Genomic DNA, 13,719 nt, shown 5'->3' with positions numbered 1-13,719 from the left:
AACCCTGACTTTGAGAGTATTCCAACTGCTGAAATGGTTCAAAGTATGTCAAACTGGGTGCATCATGTTAGCCACATCTTGTCACAGGTATGACTCTGAGCAAGGCTGACACATGCAGAAAGTCTTCATATGGTGCTTGTGAACACACTGTACCACTGTAATGTTTAATATGGATGTTTTCAGGGCCGTTGTACCTGGGTTAATGTTTTAAAGCCAGGAGAGGTCAATGATCTTTAGATGAAGAGGATGAGAAACAGGAAGATGAGGAAGAAGTAGGACCTCCTCTGCTCACTCCTCTCTCCCAAGATGCAAGTTAGTTACTCTTATCGCTGATGTTGGGTGTTTCCTGTCAATCCAGTGGAAACTAGAACATGCTGTCAGAGTGTTCAACACCCACACCTTACATATTTGACACTGATTACTGCAGAATACAGTATTTTCTGGAGTATAAGTCACGTTAAAAAATGTCTTGATGAGGAAAAGCGTATATATGTATATGTAAGTCGCACCAGACTATAAGTTGCTCTTTTGTTCTGTATTTTCTGTGTGCATGCATGCGTGTGTATGGCTTTGATCACGCAGAAACTGAGGAGAGCTGACATTTGCCTTTTGGTATGCTTATGTATTTTGGGTCAAGGATGGAGAAGCTATGGATGTTAGCTAATGTGGCTAACTACATTCTGGACTAACACGCCATTCCAGCAGGGTGCGGTAGATCATCTTTATATTAAAAGTGTGAGTGCGTGCATGCTTTTATTTAATCAGTTCAATGTAAGTACATAATATAATTGTAAATATGTTGAAAATACATGGATGACACAAGAAAGTGAAAACACTTAATTCCATTGTGGTCCATTTAAAATCAAATGACAAAATAGAAGTAATAAAATGAAATAATAATAATAATAATATGTATATGATAAGAACATAAACACTTATAAAACATTAAGACAGTAAATTAACATTAAAATTTATATAATGAACAGGAAATAAGAAGGTTGAGTTTTTCTTGTAAAAATTGTTGAGGTCTAAAGTCTAAGGTTCTAAAAACATTCTAGACTCACACGCTATTCCAACTCATTATGGAAACTTTGCATAATTTATTACCACCCGTGAAAAATGTCAGCTACCTATTTGATAAATACTACCCAATCTAGAGCCCGTGGATCCCCACGGACAACATGTCTGTCTGTCTGTCTATCTATCTATCTGTGTGTAATGAATTATATGTATTGTTATTTACATTAATTATTAAGATCCTATGTCTTACGTACAATTTGTACATGTTCAATAAAGCTCCTGTATCAATTAATCAATCAATCATAAATGATATTTGCGTTTGAACCATGTCTGCAGGAGGACATGCGTGCATGTCCTCCCTCACCACATTCATAAACCTCCTCTTTGGCCTCCTTCTCCTCCAGCCTAGTGGCCGTGGCTCCTTCCTCAGCATTGACTGAATTATTTGTTGAATTAATTGTTGAAACCTGGCATCAGGGAATGAGCATTGTAAGACTTTAAATACACATGAGGTATATGTCTTTATGGCCTTAGTACAACAAAGTTATTTTTGATATGTGTTCTTCTCAGACTTGTATAACACCACACCTTGGAGCTCCAGGCTGTCATCCAGCCTGAGTCCTCAGCATGCCTTTGCTGTGCTGCGCTCTAACTTGTGGCCAGGAGCATTTGCATACGCTGATGGAAAGTAAGGCTACTGTCAGTATGCCTTTGTACGAGTTGTGTCAGCACCCTGAATGCAGCATTACAGTCAGCATCTGCTCCCTTAGGAAGTTTGAGAACATCTACATTGGATGGGTGTGAAGAATGTAGTGAAGGCTACAGCCCTCCGGTTCCCTCACCGCCTCAGGAAAGCTACCTCAGTGAGCCTGGGGTCACCGAGGCCCAGGACCCCAGTGTGGAGGAAGAGCAGGCTCTGAAAGAAGCCTTAGAGGAAAAGATGCACAGGAGACAGAAGAGTCCGACGAGGATGAGTACGATAACTGAGGCAGCAACACAGTCATGTCTTACAGTCCCTTAATCATTATTTGATTGTAATGGAAATGCAGTTAAAATCAAAAGGTCCGAAGAAGTAATGTAAGACAAAAAAGAGTTGACACAAAATGCAGTAAAATCAGCATCATCATCATCAAAAAAAAAAAAGCAGTAAAATCATCAAAAAGAAAAAAAAAAAAACAATCTGTATCAGCTCCTGTTTTTTTGTGCACCTGTCCCAGTGTGTATTGGGCAAGTTCGGTCGCAGCTTATCAGTCACCTAGCGCATATATGACATTTACATGTTCGAGTTCTGCTGTCACATTTCAGTGTTAATTTTACAATGTTTCTTCTGTCAATGTATCTTCAATAAATTAAAAATTAAATTAGAAATGACTTTCGAGTTTCCTTTAGCTTCATGTGACAAAAAATAATGTGACGAAAATAATCTGACTACCAGAGTAAACAGTGACACAAAATACAGGTGCATCTCACAAAATTTGAATATCATGAAAAAGCTCATTATTTTGTTGGGTATTTCAGAGAGTGAAAAGCTTACATGTCCTAGTTTCAGTACACAGACACAAAAATGTTTCAATCATATTTTTTAAATTTTGATAATTACACTCAACAGCTCCATAAAAATAGAAACTACATGTTACTCCTTTTGAGTTTAATCAAGGCTCCACATCATTCTTGGGTTTAACAGACATTTATTTTGGCCAACATGCCTTCACATGCCCTTAATAATGCCTCCATAATGCTGTCAGACCTAACACAGAGAGATAGAAAAACATAAATTAGCTCACAAAAATACAGACAACTTACACAAAATACAAGAACAATTCACGTAAGCAGATGAATAAAGCAGTACCACAGAAAAAAAACAAAAAATTATCTCATTGGCCGCATTTACTCAAAGAATTAAGGTGACTTCATACAGCATCCTCAACACAAGACACCCCTCTTCTTGAAGTGTTTTTATCCAAACGAATGAACTACAAGTATAGTTACATGAATTTACTTGAAATGATTACTTATTTATTCTTGAACCTTTTAAATGAAACAATACTATGTAGTTATTGTCTTTTACAAGAGTATTAAAATAATGAATTAAATATATGGCAGTTGCCTTTGAAGGCAGCTACAATGCATATCTCAAAATATTTGAATGTTTTTTTTCAAGTCACTATTTATGCAGTATGAATACCGTGAACCTCTCAAATCTGGTTCAGTAAACACAACCACACTCATGTGGAAGACTGCTGAAGTAACAGTTGTCCAGAAGACACTCACGGACACTTTCTACAAGAAGGTTAAGCCACAGATGGTCATTGCTGAAAGTAATATTTAACTTTTTCATGATATTCTATTTTTTTTAGATGCACCTGTAATTGTTTGATGCTGCTGTTGCTTGACTTCATCGCAGCTTTTGATTACAGTTAATTAAAGTATTTTGTTGGAGAGAATTGAGAATTATTTTGGTATTTTTGAATGGGTGCTTTAATGGCTGAGATCATACTTCCTGGGCTAACTGCAGTGTGTTAACGCAACATCAAAATTCTCAACTATGGAATATGAGATACCTCAGGGTTTTGCTCTGGGTCCACTATTCTTTTTTGTTGTAGTTCTTGGTCAAATTATACAGAGCCATGGGATTATATTTTATTGCTGCTCCAGTGATCTTTGGTTGTATATGCTGCAGATGTGGCATGACTAGTCATCATCATGCGGTGGGAAGCACATCTGCAGCCATTCCAAAGTTGATTACTTACTTTATTTACATTGTAGTGCTTGGTAAATGGTTGCATCGTCAATCCTTCTAATGGTTTAGAAGATGTATCATTCATTATATGTTTATTACAGCTGTGACACCACACTTACAAGCGCCGCACGCCTCTGTGACGTGGCCATCTGAATGAGGTGTTACAGCCATGATAACGTAATATTACGGTACATCTTCTAACTCATGAAGTGGACTGACAATGGATTAATATCATGCTCATTATGGACATAACATCGCGTTCAGCTGTGCGTACTGCTCAGCCGCTCAGAGACGTGCTGACCCGCAGTGACACACAGTGTTTTCGGTTTGATTGCGCAATGTTCACATCTAGTTCACAAAATGAATGCGTGTCACAGACACTGCACATTACAATATTTCCTTTGCGCACCCCGAACAGGATGCATGGGGGGTGCGGTCCGGGACATGCTGGCAGGATTAGATGTGCCTGCCCATAGCGAATTTCCCTTGAATGCGATCAAACTGTTTCAAATGCTGTTTTGACGCTGTGAGAATATTTAGAACACAATGAGATTGCAGTTAGAGTCCACCTCGACTGCCGTATGATATTTTTCCACCTCGACTGCACCTAGAGTGTTTTGAACATGAGCTAAGCATTTGGGCCGGCCACACAAATTTGCCCAACTGTTTGGAATGCACGCAGAATGCTACTGAAGTGTTTCCATTGCGGTTTGACTTTGCCTGAATGGAGGTCGAATTTCATTCATATGGCATTCGGCATTGTGTAGACACAATGAATGTGAAAAAAAGTTTTTTTTTTAGACTTTTGCAAGTTTATTTTAAAAAATTACATGTACAAGTATTCACAGCCTTTGTTATGAAGCTCAAAATTGAGCTCAGGTGCATCCTGTTTCCACTGATCATCTTTGAGATGTTTCTACAGCTTAATTGGAGTCCACCTGGGATAAATACATTTCATTGGATATGATTTGGAAAGACATACACCTGTCTACATATAAGGTCCCACAGTTGACAGTGCATGTCAGAGCACAAACCAAGCATGTCAAAGTCAAAGGAATTGTCTGTAGACCTCTGAGGCAGGATTGTCTCAAGGAACAAATCTGGGGAAGGGTAGAGAAACATTTATGCTCCTTTGAAGGTCCCAATAAACACAGTGGCCTCTGTCATCCGGAAATGGAAGAAGTTTGGATTCACCAGGTCTCTTCCTAGAGCTGGCCACCCATCTAAACCGAGCGATTGAGGGAGAACAGCCTTAATCAGGGAGGTGACCAAGAACCCAATGGTCACTCTGTCAGAGCTCCAGCGTTCTTCTGTGGAGAGAGAACCTTCCAGAAAGACAACCATCTCTGCAACAATCCACCAATCAGGCCTGTTAAAAACCACCAAAAGGCAGACAAAACTATATAACTACAAAAATGTTATATTATTTATATAATATTTGAACAAAATATAAATACTGTACACATATATGCACTCATAACAGCAAATACAAAAAAAAGGACAAGAAGACGAGCAAAAAGTTTTGTAGATTGATCAATACAACAAAACATCCAAACATAGCAAAACAATCAGCAGTACAGCACAGATTAAACAGAAGAACAGAAACAAAAACAATTTACCTAATTTATCGTACTATAATAAGCAATTTTGTTATTTTTATAAGATCTATTCAGGCCAGTCAAAGTGCCACATAATTTAATACTATCAGGGAAGTTATTCCAGATTTTTTTTTTCCCAGATTCTTTTTTACAGTAGTACAATACTTTAAGCAGTCAAATACTGAAATTCCTCTCAGATGATAACAGGACTCCCTCATTTTAAACAATTCCTGGACATGTTGAGGTAAGAGTTCATTTTTAACTTTATACATGAACTGTATCGTAAAATAATCAAGTTCCAAAATTTCAAAATGTGCAAACAAGCAAGCAGTGGATTGGTTGGGTCCCGATATGGTTTTTATAACTCTTATAGCTTTCTTTTGTAACAGAACTATTGGATTCATATTTGTTTTATATGTATTTTCCCATACCTCAATGCAGTAAGTCATATATGGAACATGTCAGTTAGAACATACTACCCAACAGATACTATACTACACAGTGAAGGAAGTGAGCAAGCAGTTGGGATACAAGTCTGATGTGCTACGCTACCACACCACTTTATGTGCCCTTACCTTGATATTTAAAGATGAGGGATGCCCATGTGTGCCCCAAAATTTGTATTTTCAATGGCAGACTTTTTTATAAACGGCTCCTAATGTGTATTGGTACAGTGCTGCTGCACCTTGGATGCCATTGCTGTTTTCATGTATGCCTGCTATCTTCTTTAAATTTTTCTTAGAAGTTCTTTGTTAAACAGACTCCAGCTGCATCATGGGATAGTGTCATGTGGTCTGTTTGAGCACTATGGAGGAACTGGATCATTTTAGTACCTTTCAACAATGCCTAAATGCTTTTTGTTTGAGTATTCTGATGGAGCCATTTGTCGCCATCTGCAGTCACGTGTGAAGGGAGTGGTAAGATGGCGTCCCCGCGGCTTCACAGCGCCTTTCGGGCTGTTCTCGACGGGCAAGTTCTCCTGAATGCGCTGATCGGCGGGTCCGTCATCTCCGTGCTCAGAGGACACTTGCCATTTCCTGATGATCCGTCCCAATGCTGACCCTCCCGATCAGACCGTGCACTCAGCGGATCGTACATGTGGATTATTTATGGGAAGCTGGTTACGGATAATCGATACGGAAACCCCACCCAAATCATCCCGGTCCGCAGGTGGAGCGGTAGGAACGCCCAGCCCCCCACACTTTATTACATCATACAGCTAATGGATAGACATATTTTATCATGCTTTGAGAGGTGGCGGGATTTTTAGTTTTAGCCGTCAGATTTTTGTGCTTAGTAGAGGTTGTTCAGATGGTTTGCTGACAGCATTTTTTACTGTGTCCCAGTGAACATGTAATTCTGAATGTGTCCAGAAAATAATCAACAATAATCAGTGTCCTTTACCTTAAATATAGTGGTGGTTCTAACCCCATTTTAACTTTGGGGGACAAGGCAGGGCCTTATAGGGACATGAAGTAGAATACTGTTTAAAACTCATGCTGTTATATATGTACAATCAGGTATGTAAATATTTTGGACAGTGACAGACATAGTTTTTGTAATTTAGCATCTCTCTTCCGTGCTTGTGTTGTCAGCATTTAGCTTTAATTCAAGGGGTTTCACAAAAAATAATACATTAACCATTTACAAATTACAACTAATATTTCCTTTCTGTAATTACTTATGTTCTCTGAAAAAGGAGGTATTAAAGGAGTTTTTTTTTAATAAATACAAATCACTTTTACAGTTATTTTCTTTTAGATAAGTCAGAAGAGACTTTCAAATATTAAGACAAAAACCACCATATCTATCCGCCTCTTGAACTCCCATGATTTAACATAAGGCTTTTTGATCCTGACCTTACTGTTAAACCAATTTTTGTTAAGGCAGCTAAGTGAGTGTTTATTCATTCATTTTTCCTATTTATGTGTTTGATTCCTTTTTAACTGGTTTACCAGTTCATATTTTTGATGTAGTTGTATCAGTGCTGATTCTACCGGTCTATCTGTGCGCTCACCAAGACAAATTCCAATCAACTTTCATGATTGGCAATAAAGTATTGAATGGGATGGACACATGAAAATTTCCAAGTCACTGAGTATGTCTTGGACTTCATTTACAGCAATCATTAATAAATACAAACAGTATTGGAACTGTATGGTAAATCTGGCAGGAGAAAGCAAGGAGATGAGTGAGGGAAGCCATCAAGACCCCAATGACAACTTTAAAGTATAGGATTTTGTGGCTGTGAGTGTGGAAATTATGCATAGCCAACATTTGTCTATTGTGTCATCAGTTATACACTTTCATGGTGTGGTGGCACAATTGTTTTATTTCCACTTGTGGTAGTGTACAGATGCAAAATTACATAAATTGTGTTCATTGTCCAAAACTCATGGACTTGACTATGTTTGCTTTGAGAGTGCTGATGTAGAAAGGACAAAATCACCCAGAGAACGATGATTTACCCAGACTGACTTCAAATATGAATAAATTAAGTGCTTTTATTTGTTTTTGTTTTTTTTTTTTTGGGGGGGGGGGGGGGGGATTCTTGTTGCATTTTGTAAATGAGGACATGCCTCCATCCTGAAAACAGTTCATGTATTTGGAGCGGGTGTGCCATCTAGTGTTAAAGAGATGAAACTTCAGCCACTGACCCAACAATAAATAAATGTTTAATTCTTTCTGGAGCCTGACCAATTTATCGGCTGGCCGATATTATTGGCCGATATAAACCCTTTTCAGAGTACTCACTATCGGCTGAAATTTTGCTGACAGAACGGCGATAATTTCTCATAAACAGAACAGTTACTGAAATCATGTTTGTGTTGGCAATGTAAAATGTCCTTGCACCGTTTGTCCAGTAGATGGAGCTCTGACTCCATTCAACTGAGAGCTGCTTACACCCCTGCTTAAATGTGTTCATCACCGGCCCCCGTAGTTCGCCGTCACACTGCACTGATCACCTGACAAAAGCATACAAGTAAGTTTATAAGGATGTTGTTTGTAATAACTTTGCGATTACATTCACCCCACATTTCTCCTGTTTCAGTTCAACTCAGTTTGATTAACTCAGTTTATGTAGTAATGTGTCAAATGTGCTTCATTGTGTCAGTCACGCTTTTTATTAAGCCCACGTTGTGTAGACCTTATTTCTAGCACGAAAAACTTTCATTTACTGCTAAGAGGTTGAAACACTCAGATTCACTGGTCGTCCGGAAGGGTTCTGGGAATTACTACCATTCGCCATTAACCCTCTGGGGCCGATGCCGTCGTATACGATGGCTGGGACCAAGCTTACTAAATTGTAAATAACTTTTTAATGATATGAGATAGAAACTTACTTTTTTTTGCTGAAAAGTTAACTCCGCGGACTTTCGATCCACTGTCGCCCATCTTGGTACTCCTCATAGACGATGTGTGATGATGATAATGTGCGTGTCCAATTGGAATTGGTTCTCCGTCACATGGTTTTTCAAAATCCAGTCAGAGGGCAGATTTATCTCGCGTGATATGGCAAAGATCGTTTTCAGGAGTGATAGCTTACTAGTTGGCCTGTTTGAATAGCCCCCTAACTGCTCCAATTGCATTTTTGCATTTTTTGAACTTGAAAATTCTTCTCTGTTATAAAGGAATATAATCAATATGAGGACAATATGAGGATATGAGGAATATAATCAATATGAGGACAAAGCTTCAGCTTTTAGCTCATACCTTTTTTGTTAAGGGGCCAAAAAAGAACATTTTATTAATTAAAAAAAAAAAATCGGCTGATTTATCGGCTATCAGCAAATCAGCCGATTTATCGATTATCTGCATTTTTTTCATCCAAATATCGTTATTGGCATCGGCCTCAAAAAAATCATTATCGGTCGGGCTCTAATTCTTTCACCAAAACATCAACTCTAGGCTAGCATCTTAGTTGTACCTTTTGGCAAATTGTAGCTGTAGTTTTGAGATCTGCAAAGTAAATGTATCTGTTTTTGTTGTTATTGTTGCAGTATATAGCCCATTCAGAAACACTTCCATTATAACTTTTACACTTAAGTTTACATCATGATATATACCGTTACCGTGAAGGGATTCAATTTATACCGCAATATGAATTTTAGGTCATATCGCCCAGCCCAGATACAGGTAAGGAGCAGTGAACCTCCTATTTTGGGCCAAGGGGGCATCTTTTAACCTGCACAATGGTCATACCATAAAAGAAAGACAGACAAGCCAATTCAAGTTGACTGTGAAGACTTGTTAGTTGCAGGATCCTGGTGACCAATAAAGGTGCTGTTGCTTGTAGATTTTGTTGTTTTGATAGTGTATTGAGGAAGGGGCCACGTGGAAGATGAAGCTTACTGTCACTGTCATCACGGGGCCTCTCCCATGAGGCCGCCACTGTACAAATAGTCTTTGTTTACCACTGTAACGCAGCACCTGACTCTGATGAACGCAGTTCTGTGCAGGGATATCCATGCATATTTGGACATTAACATTTTTGACATCTAAGCTGAAAAGAAATGATGAACAACATGCCTGTGCAGACAATCAGATTTAATTTAAAAATACAATCTCAAATCAGGAAAAAAATTGGGATAATGCGTAAAAGGCAAATAAAAACTCAGCAGCGATTCTGACATTTACGTTGAGTTTTATTTCACAGCAGACTCTATGATTCCAACACATTTCATATTATTTTCTGGTCAACTTAATTCAATTTGTTAATACGAGGTCTCTTAGATAATAAACCGACCCTTTTTTTTTTTTAACTATATGGATTTGAATGACATGCGATTACACCAATCATGCTTGAACCCTCGTGCGCATGCGTGAGTTTTTTCACGCGTGTCGGTGACGTCATTTCCCTGTGGGCAGGCCTTGAGTGAGATGTGGTCCCGCCCTCTCGGCTGAATTCCTTTGTTTCACACGCTGCTCGAGACGGCGCGCGTTGCTTTATCAAAATTTTTTCTGGACCTGTGAGGAATATCCGAGTGGACACTATTCGAGAAATTAAGCTGGTTTTCTATGAAAAGTTTAACGGCTGATGAGAGATTATGGGGTGTTTCTGTCGGTGTAAGGACTTCCCACGGAGCGGGACGTCCTGCAGCGCTTCCAGGCGCCGTCGTCGGCCTGTTTAGAGCTGAAAACATCCTAATTTAAGGCTTAATTCACCCAGGACATCGTGAGAGAACAGAGAAGATTCAGAAGAGGCCGGCATGAGGAATTTATGCGGACATTCCACTGTTTAAAGACATTTTTTTAATGAAAGACGTACGCGCAAATTCGCCGAGTCGTTTCCGTGATGACTCGGCAAATCTGTGTGCGCCGCGACAGGAAAAACACCTCCGTGTTGAAAACCATTTGTAGAATTCAGGCGGCTTATAATGGCTTTCAACAAGTGAGTAACTGAGAAATTGTTTAACAGCTTGGGCATGTTCCAACTTGCCCGTTAAGATTTCCAACGGAGGTGTTTTTCCTGCCGCGACCCCCCGCGGTCGGGTCCGGCCCGACATGCGACTCTGCCCGCACGTTCTTTCATTACAAAATGACCGTTAACAATGGAATGTCCGAATAAACTCCTCATGCCGACTTCTTCTGAAAGTTCTCTGTTCTCTGACGACTTACTGCGTCAACAGAGCCTGAAATGTGGAAGTTTTCAACTTGAAACGGCGAGACGCTGCCGCCTCGAAGCGCAGATCGCCGTCAGGCGCCGTGGACCGTCCTTAAAGCGACACTACCAGACCAAAATCTCTCATCAGCCGTTAAAATTTTTTACCGAAAACCAGCTGAATTTATTGAATGGTGTCCACTCAGTTGTGCCTTACAGTTTTGAAAAATTTTTTATCAAACAAAGCAACAGTCTCTGAGCCATTCCTAAACAATGAAAAAAATCGACGAGCGGGTGGACGACTCCTCACTCAAAGACTGCCCACAGGCGAATGACGTAACCGACAGGCGTGAAAAAACTCTCGCATGCCCACGAGGGTTCAAGCATGTCTGATGTAATCACACGTGATTCAAATCCATATGGTTTTTGAAAAAATAATAAGGTCGGATACTTTTCTAATAGACCTCGTATACACCCATTCCTGCATTTTGGGCCTGCAACACATCCCAAATAAAAGTTGGGATGTTAAAGCATTTACCACTTGGTAATGTTGCCATTCCTTCTCCCAGCACTTAAAATACATTTTTTGGCACTGAAGATACAAGAAATGAAGCATTTCAAGTATTTTGTTCCATTCTTCCTGCAAACACACCTGAAGGTGTGCAACAGTACGAAGTCCTTGCATTCTTTGTTTTACAATTTTCCACACATTCTCTATTGGGGAAGACTGTAGGCAGGCCACTCCCGTATCTGTACCTTCTACTTCTGCAGCCATGCCTTTGTAATGTGTGCAGAATTTGGTTTTGCGTTGTAATGTTGGAAAATCCTTGGATGTTCCTGGAAAAGACATATGTTGGTCTAAAATGCCAGTGCATGTTTCTGTATTAATGCTGCCATCACAGAAGTGTAAATTGCATTTGCCAAGGGCACTGACACAACCCCATACCATGACAAATGCTTCCTTTTAGACTTGTAACAGATAACAGTCTGAATGGTCCTTAAGGTCTTTGGTCCAGCACACTCTGTTCATTTCTTCCAAAAAAAAAAAAAAAAAAAATCTCATATACTGTTTGCATTTTCTATCCTGTCCCAAGTTTTTCTCATTTGGGTTGTAGGTGGATGAATAGTCCAGGACTTACAGCACTATTTCTGTGCATGTTCCCCTTTTTTTTAGGAAACCAGAAGTAATTGGACAATGCTGCTGCTGAGCCTCAGCAGACACTGTGCGCTAGGGTTATGAGTACAAAACTTTTTTCAAAACTTTCATTTTCCTGATGTTGCATTTGATGAACCTTTACCCATAGATTGCTTTTTTGAAGTTTATTTCATTGGATCTTGAAAAAACCTCCCGTACCTAGCGCCACATCACTTTTAAAAATTTTACACAATACGATTTTAAAAAATAACGTAACAAGAAAAGAATTAACAAGTATCAAGAAATAACAAAAAAGTATACAAATAAATATTGCTAAAATATATTAATAAACAATAATTAAAAGAAATAAAAAATAAAGGTAAAATAGATCAAATTGAACACGCCATTCAACAAAGTCTGCTGCCAAACTGGTGTCTAAACACTCTTTGTCAACCAGAAAAGTGCCACAGGTGCTTCAAAGTCTGGCTGAAGATGGAGTTAGTGTCCCAACACCATCACAGTCTGGAGTCTGGCGTTGAACAATCAGAGATGCAGAAAAAGTTAAGAACCGCCTCATGGAACTTTCCTCTGAAGAGAAATTTTGTTTGCAGTTTGATGGTAAGAAAATTAACAATAAAGAATACCAAGTTGTGTGCTTGAAAAATGACAGAAGAACATTACAACTTCATTTTGGCTTGTGACAGTGGAACTGCTGCAGACATCTATATACCACTACAGGACCTGCTTGATGAGTACACTGCATGGAACAGTATTCAGATGATCATCTCTGACACAACAGCAGTCAATACTGGTCGCAAAAATGGTATTGTAGCCAGGCTTCAGAGAACATTTCGAGACAAGGGATTCGATGAACCTCAATACATCGGCTGCCAGCACCACATTCTTGATCTTGTTCTGCGACATGTGTTGAACTTCTTTTTTCCTATACAGTCACCTAACATTAACTACAAGTTTATTGATGAGATTTTGGAACAGTATGATGATTTGCAAAATGCATACTTGTTCATAGAAGTGATACCAGAGTATGAGAACCTTGGTTGGAGACATGATTTTAAATTCCTTTTTGAGCTTTGTGAAAGCATATAAGTTTTACAAAACAGAGGAAAAACGGCCTTGCATCAAATGGCACAAGCTGCCATCACTTCACAGTGCCAGGTGGAACTCACGAGGAATTTTTTTACACTTATTGCATTATTCCTTCTTCCAAATTGGTAAGAACAGCTGAGGGTAACTTGCGATTTCATTGCAACTACATGGTCGTGGGCCTGGTTTTCTAACCAACACTAATCAGAGACTTTTTATGAAGACCTGCTGTCAGCAATATCCAAACTTAAGTGTCCCAAAGCTGTGAAATGCTTCTCTACTCACTGGAAAAAAGAACCATCAGTGCTTGATGTGCCTCGCTCCAGCATAGTAGCTGAGAAAGCTGTAAAGTTGATGGAGGAGGTTCGTTCTACTTGCAGAACAGACAAATATCTTAACTTATTGAGTGCCAGCCATTTTCAAAGTTCAGAACATCCCAGTGCCAGGATTTCTTCAGCATTTGAGTGTTTTTTCAAGACACATAGAAAATTGAGTTCTATGTCCATGTCAACAACAAACA

The 13,719-nt window shown here is 39.2% G+C and overlaps 1 protein-coding gene and 1 long non-coding RNA gene across 2 annotated transcripts in view; both read left to right on the top strand.

Moving 5' to 3' along the window:
- Positions 1 to 217: 217 nt before the first annotated feature.
- Positions 218 to 1,839, top strand: LOC117519278. The gene is made up of 3 exons (XR_004563232.1): positions 218 to 312; positions 1,591 to 1,708; positions 1,791 to 1,839. It is a non-coding gene; the product is annotated as an uncharacterized LOC117519278 (long non-coding RNA).
- Positions 1,840 to 6,285: 4,446 nt separating this feature from the next.
- plcxd1 (phosphatidylinositol-specific phospholipase C, X domain containing 1) overlaps positions 6,286 to 13,719 on the top strand; it is a 53,324-nt gene continuing 45,890 nt past the window's right edge. The window contains exon 1 of the mRNA XM_034180609.1: positions 6,286 to 6,536. Coding sequence (XP_034036500.1) covers positions 6,455 to 6,536 — 82 coding nt within the window. The 5' untranslated portion in view covers positions 6,286 to 6,454. The remainder of the gene's footprint in view (positions 6,537 to 13,719) is intronic.

The sequence above is a fragment of the Thalassophryne amazonica genome, chromosome 10 (assembly GCF_902500255.1).
Source record: "Thalassophryne amazonica chromosome 10, fThaAma1.1, whole genome shotgun sequence".
NCBI lineage: Eukaryota > Metazoa > Chordata > Actinopteri > Batrachoidiformes > Batrachoididae > Thalassophryne > Thalassophryne amazonica.
This window is presented reverse-complemented; position numbering and strand designations above follow the sequence as displayed.